Source organism: Pteropus vampyrus, unplaced genomic scaffold, assembly GCF_000151845.1.
Source record: "Pteropus vampyrus isolate Shadow unplaced genomic scaffold, Pvam_2.0 Scaffold15, whole genome shotgun sequence".
Classification (NCBI taxonomy): Eukaryota; Metazoa; Chordata; class Mammalia; order Chiroptera; family Pteropodidae; genus Pteropus; species Pteropus vampyrus.
The window spans coordinates 8,556,193-8,574,828 of NW_011888796.1; the positions used below are offsets into that span (position 1 = coordinate 8,556,193).

The 18,636-nt window shown below is 32.6% G+C and overlaps 1 protein-coding gene and 1 pseudogene across 1 annotated transcript in view; one reads left to right on the top strand and one right to left on the bottom strand.

Annotated features, from left to right (window-relative positions):
- Positions 1 to 18,520, bottom strand: part of KIAA0586 (KIAA0586 ortholog) — an 85,539-nt gene extending 67,019 nt beyond the window's left edge. The window contains exons 1-10 of the mRNA XM_023527206.1: positions 18,381 to 18,520; positions 17,671 to 17,959; positions 16,687 to 16,754; positions 13,901 to 13,970; positions 12,855 to 12,924; positions 7,914 to 8,088; positions 6,972 to 7,193; positions 4,830 to 4,983; positions 3,091 to 3,258; positions 2,033 to 2,156 (exon numbers count right to left, since the gene is read on the bottom strand). Coding sequence (XP_023382974.1) covers positions 2,033 to 2,156; positions 3,091 to 3,258; positions 4,830 to 4,983; positions 6,972 to 7,193; positions 7,914 to 8,088; positions 12,855 to 12,924; positions 13,901 to 13,970; positions 16,687 to 16,754; positions 17,671 to 17,869 — 1,250 coding nt within the window. The 5' untranslated portion in view covers positions 17,870 to 17,959; positions 18,381 to 18,520. The remainder of the gene's footprint in view (positions 1 to 2,032; positions 2,157 to 3,090; positions 3,259 to 4,829; positions 4,984 to 6,971; positions 7,194 to 7,913; positions 8,089 to 12,854; positions 12,925 to 13,900; positions 13,971 to 16,686; positions 16,755 to 17,670; positions 17,960 to 18,380) is intronic.
- LOC111735906 lies at positions 11,831 to 11,949 on the top strand (annotated as a pseudogene).
- Positions 18,521 to 18,636: the final 116 nt, after the last annotated feature.

Consider the following 18,636-nt stretch of genomic DNA (forward strand, 5'->3'; position numbering starts at 1 on the left):
ACAAAGAAACAGGAAAGTATAACTCAGACAAAGGAAAAAGCATAGTCAATAGGAATTGTCCTTGAGGAACCTCTAATATTGGAATTATTAGACAAACACTATAAATTAGCTATTCCTAAAGGAAGTTATGTTTGAAAATTAAAGAAAGTATTAGAATGAAGTCTTATAGAGAATAATAATAAAGATAGAAACTATTTTGAAAAAAGGGACCAAAAGCAAATTCTGAAGTTCAAAAATACAATAACTGAAATATAAAATTCACTAAAGGGACTAACCAGAATATTTGAGTTGGCAGAAGAAAAAACTAGTGAATTTAAGTATAGGTTAACTGAGATTTAGTCTGAAGAAGAGGGAGAAAAAAAGAGTAAAAAAATTAAGAGTCTCAGAGACCTGTGGGACACCATCAAGCATACCAACATACAACATAGTTCTAGGAGAGAAAAGAAAGGTCATGTGCACTACTTAACTATACAAGGAAATAAAATAATGGCCAAAAATTTCCCAAATTCAGTGAATATTAATCCACTCATCCAAGAAGCTCAACAATTTCTAAGTAGAATAAACTCAGAGATCCATACTTTGACACATCATAGTCAAACTGTCAAAAGCTTAAGACAAAGGGAAAATCTTGAAAGCAGCAAGAGAAAAATGACTCATCATATACTGAGATTCCTCAATAAGATTAACAGTTTACTTCTCATCAGAAACCAGGGAGTCCAGAAAGCAATGAGAGGAAGGATAAAAGAATGTCAACCAAAGATTCCATATCCAGCAAAAATATCCTTCAAAAGTAAAGAAGAAATTAAGACATTCCCAGATAAGCAACTCAGAGAATTCACGACTAGCAAACCTTAAAGGGAATACTGCAAGCCTGTGGGAGAAGATACTCTGCCTTCAGAGATCCCATTCTTAAGGGGAAACGGCAACATCCATAGATCAGAGGGCGGAATTAAAGAGGGGGGAAAAACAAAAAACAAAAAGAAAAATAGAAACAAAGAGTATTGGGTAAAGGTTAACTATATAGGTAACTATAAAAGACAATACAAAATGTATTTTTGTCTATATAGCTTTTCTTCTCCCGTCTGATTTAAAAGACAACTGCATAATGCAATTATTATCAAGCTGTATAGATGGGCTTATAATGTATAAAGATGTAATTTGTACAACAATAATAGCAGAAGAAAAGGGGAGGGAATAAAGATATATTGGAGAAAAGTTTTTGAATCCTGTTGAAATTAAGTTGGTATTAATCTTAATTAGATTGTTTTAAATTAAAATTTAATGGTAATCCCTAGGGCAATGACTAAGAACTCAAACAATATAGTAAAAGAAACAAGGGAATTAAAATGTTATACTAGAAAATACCTATCTAATACAAAAGAAGGCATTATGGAGGAAAAGTGGAATAAAAAAATCTAAAGAATATAAAAAACAGACATGGAAGACATAAATATTACTTCACCGATAGTTACATTAAATGTAAACAGATAAAATGTACATCTTCACATGAAGTTACTCAAAATGTGCCTCATTTCGTTTTTGTTACCGTAGTTTTCATGACATTCAAGATAAATAAAATTATCGTGGCTTAGATTTACTTGATTTAAAAAATTTTTTTTATTATGTAAAGTTTCAAACATACATGAAAGGAGAAAGAATATTATAATGACTTCCATATACCCTATTTAACTACAGTAATCATTAACTGACGGCTGTCCTCATTTCATTTATACTTCCAACCCAGTTTCCCCTACCCTGCACTGGATTATTTTTGAAGCAAATCCCAGATGCCGTTTAATCAGAAATAAGTAATATGCATTCATTAGAAATTAATAATCTGCATTTTAAGAAAATTATATATTAATTTTACAATTATATTATAGAAAAGGAGAAAGATGTTAGAAGAAAGTAGTAACTAATTCTAAGATAATTTTAAAAAGCAATGTTGTATGTTTATTAAAATTCCTAAAGAAATTTTAGAAATATGAACAAAGCTCTTTCAATCTATTGTTTATTCAAATCTCGTTTTTACCTGTCTCTTCTCTCAGAATTCCATCCTATTTTTGACCTAGTTAGTGAAGTTTTATCTGATAATTCACTCATTCTTGTTGAAGAATCTTGTCTATTCAAAATTTGTTCCAATAGTCTTATATTCTCTAAAATAAAAGAAATATAGTATCATTTTCAGGTACTAATTAATTTTTTTGTATAACATTTCACATATATTGGTACTAAATTAGCTTCTTACAATGATGATCTATCTACTCAATTCACTCTACAATGTAATCTATAAATACACTTATCAAACAAACCTAAATATTTATAACTCATAAAAACTATACCAGTAAAAGTTTAGGCCTGACTTTATTTCCAACACAGAAAAAGGAAATTCGAATGAAAACTATTTTCTTCACAGTAATTATTAGTTGAATCTTCCCTTTAGCCTCATCTTTAATGAGACTACAACTTTTTTTTTTCCGGTGAAGTTGGTTTTTTTAAGGTTTTATTATTTTTTCTGAATTCCTTAAAACTCCTTAAGTGTGTCCAAGACAAGCCGTGAATACATTTAAATATTACCAAGAATAAAAACTTATACTTAACATTTTCTCTTTTATTAGAAGAATTGCATTTTATTAGAAAGACTCTATTTAAGGGCTTAATTATTTCAGGACACTTATAAAAGTTAATATATGAGCAATTTTTCCAACTGAACACAGTAATAAATGTTAAATTTCTGAGCTTTATTACTGAAATTCATATCTATAAACAATAAGGAAACAGGCCCTAAATGATCAGTATTTTGTTTTTATTCATTAAAAACAAAGTTTGTTCATTAAAGGTTTAAGTAATAACCTGCAGAAGACAGTCAGAATACAGTCGTAAGTGTTTATTTCCAATTCCTTCTATAAAGAATCTAAAGAAGCTTGATTTGCCCAGTAATCATCATTTAAAGAAAAATATTAAAAACAGAGATCTCATATTAGTTACTACGAAGCACATTAGAAAATTATAAGTCATGAGTGAGGAAACTTGTTCCTAATTTGATACAGGTATAATAATAGTGGGTGCTAATAATAATTGCTTTATTACCTGTATGACCTGACATCTCCACATTTTCTTTTTCTTCCACAGGATTTTCCCTCTTTGATATTTTATCATCCTTTGAAACAGGTACAGGAGCAAACCTGCGAGGTGCTGGTGTCTCCAAAGGAGATTTCTGTTTATCAAAACCCATATCTTCAACCACTCTTGAAGGTTCTTTTAAAGAAAATGAAGAAAAATATTTAACTTATTTTACAAAAAAACTTTAAATTGTAGAGTACTTCCCCCATATTTTAAAAATAAATCTGAAATTATACTGTATATACGAATATACAGAAATAACTTCCTCCTCACTAGAAATCAAAAGAAATACAAACTAGAAGTATTTTACACTTATAACTAATAAGAAAAAAATCAATATGATATACACAGTGCTATTTAAGCTGTGATGAAAATGGCACAGCCATACACTGCATATGGCAATAAAAACTGATAAGACCATCTGACACTAAGTATAGAAAGTCCTAAACACTCAACAGACTATCCTTTAGTCACTAAAAATTAATATTATAAAGATAATTATGTAAAACACAGGAAATACTTTGGGTATGCTAGTTTAAAAGTAGTACAAATTATATTTATTCTCAACTACAAGTACAATAAAATGATGTATGCCCAAGAAAAAGCATAAAAAAATATAAAGTTTAATTTGCTGAATTTTTAATTTACTCATTTTTTTCTTTTATATTTGTTACTATCACTAAAATACACAAAGAAACCAATTCAGTATAGAACCAATAAAACATACACCTCTCTCCTTTAAAATTCAAGTTTAAAAAAAAACAAAATTATGAGCAAGTAATTCTCCGGAATTGAGTATGAAACAAGTGCCCACTTCTACAGAAAGCATATGGCTGGGTCATATTGAAACCTGAGTTCTGGCAGTAGCTCTGACACTAACTCTCAAGCCAGGTGACACTGACCAGGTAAGTCATAACCTTTCTGTGCTTCATCTTCCTCCCTTCACAACTTAAAAATTGACTCATTTTACTTCACAACAGTTTTGTAAGGACCACTCATTTGCTGTAAAACATAAAGCACTTACAAGTACAAGGAACCTTTAAAATGTCTATAATACAACAACGTTCTAACAAATCAAATGTTGGAGATATTGTACTAATGTTCTAACAAATCAAATGTTGGAGATATTGTAATTATATATGGATCTATATATAATTAAAGAGATAGCCTTTGATTTTCATTAATTCATTATTCAAATATCAATAATTTGGAAACACATTTATTCACTTTAAAATCCAAAGGTTTAATACAAATAAGCTATGTATTCCTTTTTGATTATAAACAAAGATTTTTAAAATTCTATTAAGATAGACAGTCTTGTATTACAAACTCTCCAAAAATATTTAGAAATAGTTTATAATTGTTTTCAAGTGGTTTCTCTCCTAATAGAATCAAGAAAAACAGTAAATATTCAGTTTGTCAGAGAAATGGAGAATTGATTACAAGCATTTTTGATACTAGATAAGTAAACTTTTCTAAATTTACAAGTGCTTCTGACAATTTATGAACATTATTAATTAAAACCACAAAGTAGGGCATGATCCATAACTTGACTGAATAAGTTTCAAAATAACCTGAAATTACTTGACCTAAAAAAAAGAACTAATTTTATAAAGCAAAGACTTAATCTTCGACAACCTAGTAACATACCACAAAGAAAATTCATAGCTGACATTTTTAACTCATAGAGAACTATATATTTTTACCTTGTTTGGAACTGAATGTGTTATGTGAAGATAGATTAACGCTACCAAGATGAGAATAGTCTGGTTTTACACAACACTTTTCCACTGCTCTGGAAGGAGGCATAGTAACAGGCTGAAAACTACTAGTCTTGAGTGCAGCACTCATGAAATGAGTCTAGAAGACATAAAATTATTTCATTAATTTCAAATATCATTTAAAAGAGTTAGATGAAAAAATGCATTGCAGTTTATTAGAGGACTTAAAAACAATTTATTAGATTTAATAAACAGTGAAAGTACATACATTACATGCAACTATCCACTGTAGCAGCGACAGCACTAGCAGGGTATAGTAATACAAAGACCGGGGATTAAGCTTGGCTATGTTGTGTTACCTTGATCATTTTATTTAACTATTCTAAACCTCGGTCTCTTCCTTTCTAATTCAGAGATGGGTCAGGGGCCACTGAAACAGACTAGATGACCAGAAGAAAGGGGCCCTAGCCTTTGACCTCTACTTCAACCAGATAATTTAAAACCAAAACATCTCATCTTTTATATCTTGGATGATTTGAAGTAAGGAGTTAAAAACCATTGCTAGTAAGCACTCAAATAATAGCCATACTTAGTAGCAGCAATAACATGTGCATTTATATATAAGTGGAAACTATAATAACAGTTTTCATCATTTATTAAAATATCTGGATTATATAGTATCTCACCTAATAAAACTGATTTCAAGAGACTCTTATGCCAAGGTAAGAAAAATCTAAATATATGCATAGTTTTACAGAATTATTACAAATATGTAGAGATCTCTCGCCATAAAATAGATGGGAAACTCAAGAAATTTCATTTCATTATGCATTTATTGAACTACTAATATACCTAGTATGTCACTGAAACATTAACTTTCTCTGTAATTATAAGGTTTATAAATAAGACTTTTTTTATGAATTAGCAAAGATTCCATTCTTCTAAAATCAGAAAGTAACGTATGCCTTTATTAATGGAAGGATGGATGAATGGCAGACATGTAGGACAAATAGGACCTTTTCTTTAAGAAATCAATGTCCTTTTCATATATGTCATCTCATTTTCTCCTGAACAAAACAATATATAATATTTTCTAAGTAAAGAAACCAAGGCTTAGAGTACAGTTATTTGTAGACTGGGAACGAACTCGGATAGATTTGTTTCTAGTCTCTCCCTGGATAACACACTACATACTCAATTTTAGTTGTGCATGGAGTTCTTGCCAAAACTTTACTTTGTATGCCCATAATCATGACAATAAAAATACTATCTTCAGCCACATGAAAGCTCAAGACAAACTCTATTAAGAAGTCTTGAAAATTATAGCATTAGTATTCACTTTGTGATAATATATTGAGCTATAATTTATTTTTGTATATTCCTCTGAATGTTATATTTAAACTTAATTTTTTAAAGTTTTAATGTTGCATATTAATTAGAAAAAAAAGAAAATTAAAAGCAATTAATGCACATATAATGCTGGTCATTTACTCATTCAAAAAAGCATACTGAGTACCACCCCAGGACCTGGAAATTCCACAATAAATAAGAAACTCTACTATCAGCTTCTTGTGAGAACAACTCTTTTTTTTTTTTTTTATGTTACCTCAGTGCCTTTTATTCGAAAGACACTAAATGTTCATTCTTTTAATTAATTAATCGCAGAAGCAATATGTATACTGGATGGTTCTCATCCACAGTGTGCGTCAGAATGATTAGAGAGCTTTTGTTTCCCAGATCCCATCTCAGACTTGCTGTCTTAGAATCTCTGAGGTACAGTACGTATATTTTTACAAAGTTCTCCAAATGATTCTGATGCACATTCCCAGGCTAAGAAACACTGACGTAAACAAATAATTGCAATGTGTGTGCTATAAGCACTTTAAAATGATATGACTAGAAATACCACAAAAAAATACGCCAACTATAAGGAGAAGTCTTGCAGAACTAGTGACATTTGAACTAGAATGTGCAGTTTTCCATATAGAAGGGAAGAATGATAAACAAGCAAATCATTATTTAAGAACTAAAACTATTATAATCTAATGAGCTACTTGCAATAATCAATGAATATTAGTTTAAAAATCCAAGTGATAAATGACAATGTGCTGGCTTTGTTATAGATACCTGAATATCTATTTGTTGTTGTTGTAATTTTTCAAGATGTCTAATGTGCTGCTCCATAAACACATTCATTTGCTTTTCATGATCATGACAATGTAATTTCTCATGTTTATTCTGAATGCTTGTTTGCTGCTCTGTAACACGTTGTAATTGTTTATCAGTCTCCTGTAACTTATTCAGTAATTCTGTAACAGAATTGACTTTTGCTTCCAAATCACTCTGCACCTAAAAAAATATCAAGGTATCAAAATATGCTCAATTACTAAAAAGGTGATTTAAAGCAACTGGTACTGAGAAATCATCAAAGAAGATTTTTACACTCTAAATCTGATGATTTTATGTCTTTATTTTTAGAATCACAGAAATAAAAGGTACAATACAGCTATCCTTAAGTAGATCTTTTCACTCATAGAAAAAATGCCAAATTTGCCACATAAAATTTTTTATAATGCCAGAAATAAAATACTTAAATTAAAAAGAAGTAAACAGCAAAACAAAGTAGCTTTTGATACTTCACTTAATCTCAGGCTGAATTAGGTCAGCACCTGGAGTCTAGTCTTGGCTCTGCCACCTAGCAGCTCTGGGACCCATTTACAAATTGAGGGGGTTGGCATAGACGATTTCTAAGGTCCCTTCTAGCTCTAAAATAAGAATGACCAACTGTCCCATTTGCCCAGGACTGAGGAATTCCTAAGATGAGCTATTTTCAGTGCTAAAACTGGGAAAGTCCTGGGTCCTCTAGCATTATCACAGCAATGAGGGGGTAAGTATTATAACCCCTCGGAGGTTATATACAATCCAAACAGGAAAGTTCTTTCAAATTGAAAGCAACTAGAAAGTCTCTAGTCTATAGTTGGACATGACCATTTACAGACTCAGTTCCTAATAAATGTTTTCACACTTTACAATGTAGTTATGAATGCGTATCTAGAGAGAAAAGTATACTTTTATTAGTGGAGCTGCTGTTGCAATGGCGGCGGCAGTTGCTGCAGCCACAGTTGTAGCTGAATCAATTCCACTGGGTGAAGTTCTAGTCTCGTGGGTAACAGCCTCCTTTTCTGTACCAGCATCCTCTAAAAGCTGTACCTTAACTTCTTTAAAAACAGGCATGCTCTGAGCTCTGTAAATAAAAAGGGAATAAAAATATATTCAGTAAGCTAAATTGAACTGTTTCAAGAAGCATCTACAGTGGTAATCTGCTGAAGGTGGGTTTTCTTGATTTAAAAAACAAAAGTGTATCACCTGGTTTTCCTTATCAGCATCTTATCAGTCATTTGATTAATGAACTCTATGAAGGCTCAGGTCACTAAATACTAAAGAAATAAGAAGATAATTCCTTGAAGGCAGTGATATTGCAGAAAAAAAGACGTGGGCATAATTATAAAGATATAGATATATATAAAATCAAGGAGTATGAAATTTAAAACGTACAGAAAAGGCTCTAAGAATTCAAATACCAAGTTTTACTCCCAAAGGCAGATAACTCAAGAGGGACTGTTAAACTGCTGAGAAAAATGCTTAAATTGTAGCACATTTAGATTTAATTAACAATATCACACAGTTCATTAAAATGGTCACAAAACACACTATTAAATAGCCTGAATTAAAAATGAGGCCAGCATATAGATACATATTTGCAATAAAGCTTTTAAATACTAAAAATAAAAAAACTGGTAGATCTTGCTTTATATTTGGCCTAAAGAAGACAACAAAACAAATCACTGACAAAACTGAAGAGTCCCTAGTGAAAGAGTCTAAGCAAAATTGGCTGGCACATGCTCCATCCTTAGATGCTGGGCCTCTCCTTGGTTTTTAGAGAAGGCACAGAGCAGCTCTTAAACTTACTCCTCTTTGGCATTTCTTCATTTCTACTAAGAGCATAATAGTCTCAAACTTTTGAAGTTATCTTGACTTCTCTATCCTCTGCTTATCTTCTCATATTCAACTGAGTCATCAAGTTTTGTCAATTATTTCATCACAATTGCAGGAACAGTGACATAGAATTATAGAAGCAGGGGGAACCAATAAGCTAACTATCCTAATCTCCTAATTTATAGATGAAGAAACTGAAGTCCACAGACATAATGGGATTTACTTAATTAAAGTCACAGAACTAGTAAGCAGCAGTGAGGGTCCAACTCCGAGAGACCTTCCCATGACACCTGACTTTCTCTCTCAGAATAGCACTTCTCCCTTTTCACTTCTCCCTGTCCAGTAAAATACTTCATCACCTCTTGCCAACTATTTTCATTCACCCAGTTTTCACTTGCTTAAAAACTTCCCACACATTTTCCTCCACCATTCAAAAATCTAAATTGTTGCTTACAGACAACTGAACAGGCTAATTTCTTCTGTTTGGCCTTCTACACACTCCATCCTCTAGCCATGCCCTAGTTTTCTATATATACCTTCTATTACTTCACAAAACTCTCAGAGTCACACTCCTCACTGGCTACGCCACATCACTCCCATAGCTGACTCCATGCTTTTTCTTACTCCGTTCTCTCAACCTTCTTCTACCTACTTACTATATCCTTCTCCTTTAAGATCCAACGTCAGCCTTATCCTTTTCGATAAGCTTGCCCTTCTAACACCTTCTCTTCATCTCTTCATTTACTGCCTATACCACACAATTGAGGCTTGACAATTAGCCATGCTATGGTTTAAATGTCTGTACAGAACAGTTGAATAATATCCTGAATGCAATGCTGTTTCCTATGACTTCTAATCACTCTTTCCTCCATATATGTACATATTAGCTCCCCGATTAAGCTCTAAACAACCTGGGCTGGGGACAGGAGTGGGGAACTTCTTTTATACCAAACAGCAACTATCAAAGAGCTAAGCACATAACAGTTGCTCAATATATGTATATTTAACTGACTGAGTGGTGTACTAAGAAAATATAATTCAGATATTCCCTATCTTTCAGTATTCCTTTCTGAAGTCGAATGAGTTATCTTTCATGATCTCTACATTAACAGGCTAATTGACAAATAAGAGAAATAAAATTTCTGAAGTCGAATGAGTTATCTTTCATGATTCTACATTAACAGGCTAATTGACAAATAAGAGAAATAAAATTATAGGGCTAGATATCAACTTCTTTATAGGCTTTTAAATTTTATTTTTTCCAACTATCAAATTAATAAATCCTCAATGTAGCAAATGTAAAAAAGCTTCTAAGTGTAAAGAATGGGAAAATGCTCATAACTCTCACATTCAGAATTAATTATTTCCTACTAGTCTTTTCTTAGAACGTTTTCCTTTATTCCTAAGTCCTCTGAATCCTCTTTATTCCTTCAAGGATTCTTTCTGAAGAATGCCCTTTCTCTATGAATACTACTACTGACCATGCATTTATACAAGCCAAAAATCAATTCCTGTCAATTCTATCTCCAAATTATCTTCCATCTCTGTCTTCTCCTCTCTAAACCAGCATGAATCCCACCTTATTCCCCCACTCCTCAATGTGTTCAGGACAAATCTAACCCATCTCTCAAAGAGATCTCTGAAAAATACATAGCCAATTGGTTTCCTATACTCTAGTCCAGCCCTCTTCCAATCCAATCTTCAATATTGCTAACTGACTGAGCCTTTTAAGAAATATGTATCATGCTTTAAAACTTTTAAATAACTTGCCATTTTTCTTAAAGTCTTAACTTCTTTAAAGGAGTTCATAATCTGGCCCCTTGCTGACCTGTCCAGTCACATGTTAGGACATTCTCCAGACTCTTCATTCCTAAAAGGCTCCAATCGATTATACCTTTTATTATTATAACTTTAGAGCATATTATAAGGTCAAATAGGGCAAATTCATCATCACTCCATTTTTGTTTTTCCAAAATTAGCTATTCTCAACTGTGTGTATTCTATATGTATTCTTAATGGTATATATAGAGAGAGAGAGAAAGAGAGAGAGAGAGAGATTCTCAACTGTATGTCCTTCCAGGTAAATTTTAGAATCGACTTTGCCAAATTGTATCTGCCATTTAAAAAAAAAAAATCAAGTGACATGGACTACAGAGAAATTCATTTCTTGAGACATAATTAGACTGTCTTTTAACTCAACATGAGAGTCATTTTTATACTTCTGATTCAATTATTATTCCCTATGTTCCAATTACCTTCTCAGAGGCCCTTCCTAGTTTTTTTTTCTTTTTAATTCTGTTCTTTCATCCTGAAATGGGGAGAGATCTACTGTCAACAGATAAGAAGGGAAGTGTTCAGTTACCTCTCACTGTCCACTTGTTTACGAACAACTTCACCCTCTCAGATCTGTGAGTTCTGAGAGGTCTGAGAGATTTCAATTCGGAGAGTTCTGACTTGAAGGCAAGTTGACAAAGTGGGTGCAAGCAGCCACTTCCATGGGAGGACAGCTGGATAAAAGTGGTAATCAATTTCTGTCCAACTAGTCAGATATAATCTGCAATTTTTAGTTCAAGCACAGAATTTAAGAGACCGCACCATCCCTCATGCCCTTACTTTTGCTTTTTCTTCTATATTTACAACTCCCAGGATATAATACACCATCCAAATTCCTCTCCTAACCAACATATCACATATTGTTAATTGTAGGCTAGACAAATGCAAAAAGGAAAAACATTATGAGGCCAAATAACCAGTTGTGAAACTCTGGCTGGCTCAGATCACACTTTTGGGTTTAGAGATAGTATTTATTTTTGTTAGTCCAGCATTTCCTAAAGCAGGTCATATATACTATGGATAACTAGGTGGGAAAAGAATAAACTTTTTAATAGTTGTGTATTTGTTTTAATTATATCATAAGAAATACTGATTTTCAATTTACAGAAGTAATATAAAATTTCCTTTTTGAATAAAATGAGAGTTCAAAAGTTAAGTACTATGGCCGTGCCTCCCTGAACAAGCCCGAACCCATTTGATCTCGGAAGCTAAGCTGGGTTGGGCCTGGTTAATATTTGGATTGAAGACCACCTAGGAAGACCAGGTGCTGTAGGCGTAAAAAATAAAAAAAAATAAGGGATTGTAAGCTGACAAGCTCCTTGCAATCTGTGAGGTCAACCACAGATTGCTTCACCTAAAAAAAAAAAAGTAAAAATTTTTCCTATTTTCTAAAGGGTCTTCGATTATGCTCTGGTTCAGGAATAGAATACATTTAGCCTAAGAATACATATCTCATTCTGTCCCCATTAATGATAAAATAAATAAATAAAAATTGCCTCCAGAATAGTGAATATACTCTTTCATGTTTATCATGGTGCTGTTGTCAAGGATGGTTTTGCATTTCATTGCTATTTAAGATAAAGTTGGGAGGGAACATTAGGATAGAGTAGTAGCCATGGTCTCCCTTCACTCCATCCAGATACTGAGCTTGTCTCTTTCTCAAATCTTGACCAGGAAAAGTCTAAATACCTTTTGACGGTTAAGAACAGGTATTATGTATTTGGAACTACTTAACCACTGCCACAAGTAGTACAGTGACAGGATCAAGAGTACAAGTTCTGAAGGCAGACAGCCTGTGTTTGAATTCCAGCCTAGTGACTTGCTAAATGACATAGGGAAAATCAATCTCTCTGTGCCTGTTTCCTCATCTATAAAATGGGAGTTCTGTAAAACTGAGATGGTAATGGAATCTATTTCATTGCATTTTGTTAGTATTAAATGAGTCAAACACATAAAAGATGTAGAACAGTACCTCTTCTACAATAACCATTAACAGTTATTGAGTATTTATATGTGCTCAGCACCATGAAAAATGCTTTACACATAAGATTACCATAAAGTACATATTTCACACATTGAAAAGAAATTTTTCCTATGTCCGAAGCATAAATGAATTGAATTTTAGAGAACCACACAGAAACACATGAAATGACCCACCTATTTCCTGAAAGTGAAACTTACTTTTGCTTTAAAACTGCTCTTAGAGCATCTTTCTGTCCCACAGTGTACTGAGAAATAAAGATGTCATTTGCTGCAAAATCAAGATACAAAAATACACTTCAGATTCCTAAAAAATTATTAAATTTTAATAAGCTACTAAAAAAAACCCTTTTAACTAAAAGAATATTTAAGAACTCAGCAATAAGATTTCTCAATTTAAAAAAAAACAAGGGGAAAAAAAGAAGAAAAAAGACAAGGAACAAGTTAAGTGACTAAAATAACAGTCATAATCTGAGACCCTAGGGGAAAAAAAGTGTGTTAAAAAAAACTTGAGGCCAAATTGGAAACATTTGCTCAGACTCTAGAGAAAACTGTTAAGAATAAGATAAAACCAACTGCTTAAAAAATGTCATTAAACATAATTTTCAAAGTACATTTTTAATCTATTATCTTACCAAAGACTATCCAAAACTTGAATTCAGAATTTATAAATAGGTTTCTAGTACTAAACCTGTGCAATAGTTGGTAGTAATAAAATTACCTTTATCACAGCTAACTTTTTTCTGGATTTTAGAGATTCTATTAATAGCTGAACTTCAAAGGAAAAACTAAATTAAAAATAAAAATAATAAGAAAAAAACTATAAGCCTGTTTAATAAATGTCTAAAAAAATCAATGAATATCTAAAAATCTAAAATTCCATCCTTTTGAAGGCAATTTTGACATGTCACAACACGGATGAACCATTAAGACATGCTAACTGAAATCAATCACAAAAGGTCAAATATTGTATAATTCCATTTATATGAGGTATAGTGAAATTCACAGAGACAGAAAGTAGAATGGTAGTTGCCAGGTGTTAGAGGGAGGGGAGAAGGGAGAGTTATTGTTAAGGAGTAGTCCAGAGGTTCAGCTGAGGAAAATAAAAAAGTTCTGGAGAAGGATGGTGGTGATGGCTGCACAACAACGTGAATGTACTTAATGCCACAGAACTATACACTTAAAAATGATAAATTTTACATTATGTATATTTCACCACAATAAAAAAGTCAAATTTATCCTTTTACCTTTTTGTCTGTTGCTCTCTTCTGTTTTAGCCAAAGGCAATCCTTGCACTGCAACATCTTTAGAAAAATTCTTCAGGATATGAAAGGAAGAAATGAAAGGCTAAATAAACTTTGTGATTTATTACTCATCAAGTATTATTTACTAGCTCTGTAACTACTATGTTCTGGAAGGGCAGGACTGTATGCTTCATATATTTAATTCCCAGAACTATAAAAGGCTCAGGTACCCTGAAGCTCTCAAGGATTTGTTGAATGAGTGAGTAGTGAGCTTTCAGACAAGTGAGTAGATGAGTTAATTAATAAGCAAAAAACTGTGGCCCTGAAATTAAGATCCGAATCCCGATTTGCCACTTTTAGCCGAGCAAATTATGTAACATCTCGGATGCTACAGTTAAATGTGAAAATCTGATTCAGTGAGTCCAATGGAGTACATGAGGATAGCCAAAGCATGGCACAACATCACAAATTAACCACAGCATTCTTTGTCCCTGAGCTCATATTGTGATCTCAGAAGGCTTCTCTATACAGATGACACCTACTGACAAATAGCTTTCTGTACACATTTGTAACCCTAGACTTTATCTCTAAGATTCTAGTCAGTGTTAAGACGCCATGACTTTTTAAGTACCAGATTCATTCAACATTACCATTCACCACCCTTAGATACACCTTTTTTGGGGGGTCTACTTCAAAAAAGGGAAAAGAGAAAATTATAAAAGGAAACTGATTCAGACTGTCAACTGATGACAGGTGTTAACTTTCTAAAAATAGCCAGTGAGACTAACAGTACAGTAGAATGCAACTGGAAATTAATATAAATAACTACAAATCAGTAAGAAAAAGCACAGCACATAAAAATGTAATTCACAAAAGAATAAATCTAAATGGCCATATGCTTCACTAATAATAAAAGAAATACAAAATAAAACAATGAGATGCCATGTCAAATGGCAAAGATTTTTTGTTTAATTTTAATGCTCCATATTGGTAAAGATGGAGAAATAAGTCCACTAATTTCACTCGTGACATTTTTAACACTTAACACATCACTCTTTATTACACAAAAGGTACTTGTATTATGCACTTTACATATGATAAAAATGAAGCAAAAAGAGGTTAACTTGCCTAAGGTTATACAGCTGGTTAAGAGTCAAATCCAATGGAGAAAATATATATTAGTATAGTCTTTCCGGAGGCAATTTAGAAACATTTCAAAAAGTATATATATCCTTTGATCTAATAATTTCACATCTAGAAATTAATTCTAAGGAAATGACCCAGGATGTTCACCAGAATGTTCATCACCTGGTTGTTTATATTATCAAAAATTAGAGGAAAAAACCTTAATGTCAAATGACAGAAATATGAACAAATAAACTATGGTACATACATACACTGAAATTCTATGAACCCATTAAAAGTTTCTAGAAAGAAAAATGACATGGAAAAATATCCTTAATACTATTTAGTTATAAAACAAAATATAATATTTCATAACATATATATACACAAAGAAAAAAATGTTAACAGTTGTTGATTTTAAGTTGTGGGATTTCTTTTTTCTTTTTGTATTTTTGTATTTTCTACAATGATTTTTAAGTTTTATTTTCTTTCTACACATGTGTAAGGATTAGCCCCAAATAGTTTGAAAAAGGACATCTTCTGATAGTATGGGAAAATAGGTATGAATAGAAGCAGATATAAATGTGAGCATATTAGGCACAAACTCCTTTAGTTTCTCATTAAAAGTCAATCCACACTATAATCTTAGCACTCACTTATGAAACAAAAATATGATGCAAAGAGATTGCAGCTTTTGTTCATTGTACAATGAGAATGTACTAGGTTTGCTTCGCAGGCATATTTAACATTAGACAAATAAACACAAAATGAGCTGAGCCCATATTAAAGGTGATGGAATCCTGCCTGATCATCTTCACGACAATATCACCCATTTATCTTCAATTATATATTGTGTATCCATACATCTGGGAAATTATTTAGATAATAAAATTCAAATAGCATTAATCATTAAAAAGGGCCTGATCAAAAAAACAAACAAAACACACCAATCCAAAGACGAGGCATTTACTCAGGGACCAAGTATAGCACATAATTATACATTTTTACTGTGAATTTTTGACAAAGTTGACAATAGTTTCAATTTAATTCTTAGTTTACCAGCTTTGATTTTCAAAATATTACATTGTGAAACTCTCTTCTTTATAGATCTGTCAAATTGACAATATGTAGGTACACATTATGATTAGTGGTCAAAGTCTAATTAGACTGCATGACCAAAGCATTGTATTTGTCATAAATACTTTCAGTATTATAAATAAAAAGCTTAAGATAAAAATTTCATGTTTTTGTCCCTTAAAGACCCCTCATAAAAAGAAACCCACAAAAGACCTCACAGTAGTTTGTACGATGTATAATCACCTCACTTTTTAAAAAAATTATGCTGTTACTGTTCCTTTACTTTTACATAATTCCCTGGTTTAGAATACCTTTTCCTTAGATAATAGCAGAGCGTTTTTTTTCAGTTTCAGTATTTCTATCAGTGGTCATTATCTTAAATAATGAATATTTTTTATTCTATGGAAGGCTTTTTTGTTAATGTCTCAAATACTACTTAAATCACAATTGTATGTCAAACATTTCTCTTGGTAAGTAAAATTTAAATAAAAACAGGATCTGCTGCTAATCAATCATAATTTAAGAACACACTACTTGATGATACTGAAGATTTTAACATGAGCATAATTAGGAATCCTTTTGCTTACAGTTTCTGACACAGTGGGATTTTCTAATGGAGGCTGGTGATAATTTCTAGCAGAAAAGTCTGATGAACCTAATAAAACAAAGAAAAGAAATCAATTTTAGTAATTTTCAAATCAGAACCTTACTTTTAGAAACTGTATAGGCATGATTCAAGAACTATAAACTCCATGTTAATGTAAGACCTAAATTGGAAGATACTTTTCATGCAAAAAACTTAAGAAAATGAAAGTTTTTACAACTGGCATTTTGGAAAATATGGGTCAGTACTAACAATCAAGTAAGATAAGTATAAAATGTTTTAAAATATATCATTACACTGTTGGCTCTGGACAAACTAGGGTAGACTCATTTGCCACAAATAAAACATGTACATGGTATAAAAGCCTGATTAACAGTAGGCCTATAATTTGCTGCACCCAAAAGCAGCAGCATTACAAAAGCATTTTTTGTTTTTGTACATATATTCATTAACTTGAACCTTACGATGACCAGTGATTTGGGTAAAAGATATGTTATCTTCTTTTTCACTGAGCTCCAGACAGGTTATGTGAATTGGAACAAGGATGCCATCAAACGGCAGAAGTTGTGCTTTTCTTCTATGCCAAACTGGATAGCACAATCCAAATAGAATGTAGAACATTTGGTTAAAAGCCCTAGTAGTGAAAAATAAGCTCATCATACAAGTAAAGTGTGTCTATCACAGATGTGAACAAGAACATTTACAAACACGACACAAAGAGAAAACACAATAGGAAATGTTAAGTTTCATTCATTCTTTCTATTCCATAGTATTCGATGTAGACTGTGCCTGGACATTTTCCCAGGGAAAACGGTCAATTTTCAAACACCTGTACAAACCAGACATAGCTAACGTTTGTGAATTTAAACATTAAAAATCTTTTAAATTTTGAAACAAAAAACGAAATGGAAATAAAGACCTTTTACGAAAATGAAAACTGGTTGAAAAACTATTTAGAATCACATACCACATATCGTTCCATTCAAGCTAGTTCCTGTTCTAACAGGAAGACGTTTGTTTGCAGATAACGCTGGAGGAACACAGGACAACTCATCTTTCAGCAAAGCCAAATTATCTGACTGATTTGGAGAAATTACTTCACGAAGCCTCTTCGCTGGTATTTTAATAGTTTTTTTCGTTTTCGGGATAAACTCAGAGCCTTTCATATTACTGCTAACAAGTCCCACAGTTCTGAATTGAATAACTTCCTTCCGGGTCCATAAAACTTCAGAATAAAATTTTCACCGCTTTGAGGACTAGGAAGGGGGTGGAGTAAGAAGCGAGGAAATCAAGAGTATGATAAAGAAAACGTGAATTCCAAGTGATTTTGAAATATGCAGTCATCAGCTTTTAAATAAAACACTGTCTAAACAGACTATTCACGAAGCTAGAAATTTTAATTGTGGCGTTTAATCCAGCAGAGACCAGAACACTATTTTTACCCATTAATCTCAGTCTATTAATTCACTATGCCAATGAATCTGAAAATGGGGATGACAAGAGAATGGACGCGTTAACAACAGTAACCATAGTAACAGCATTCCTCTCCCGCGCCCCCCCCAACCCGAGAGCTGGCAGTGCAAAACCTAAAACAGATATGGAGACGGAGTTAAGATTTGTTGAAAAGAGAGAGACAAGCAGGTAAAACCGAAATGCTATATTTTTTAAATCACCCACATAAGAAGCTTAATCTTTTTCTTCGGCCAAAGCGTCTTACACACTCCTCCAGATGCAACCACCGAACACCTAAATTCACCCCGTCTGCAGAAAACCGGCCAATCCCGCAGGCACTGGTATAATCCGACAACAGCTTCAGTTGCCCGCGAGTCAATACCCACCTCCCTTTAAACCCGCCCTTGAGATAGAACACGCATGCGCGCCAAGAAAATGGTCCAACCAAAGAGATAAATGCTCCCAGGTGCTCCTCCATTTC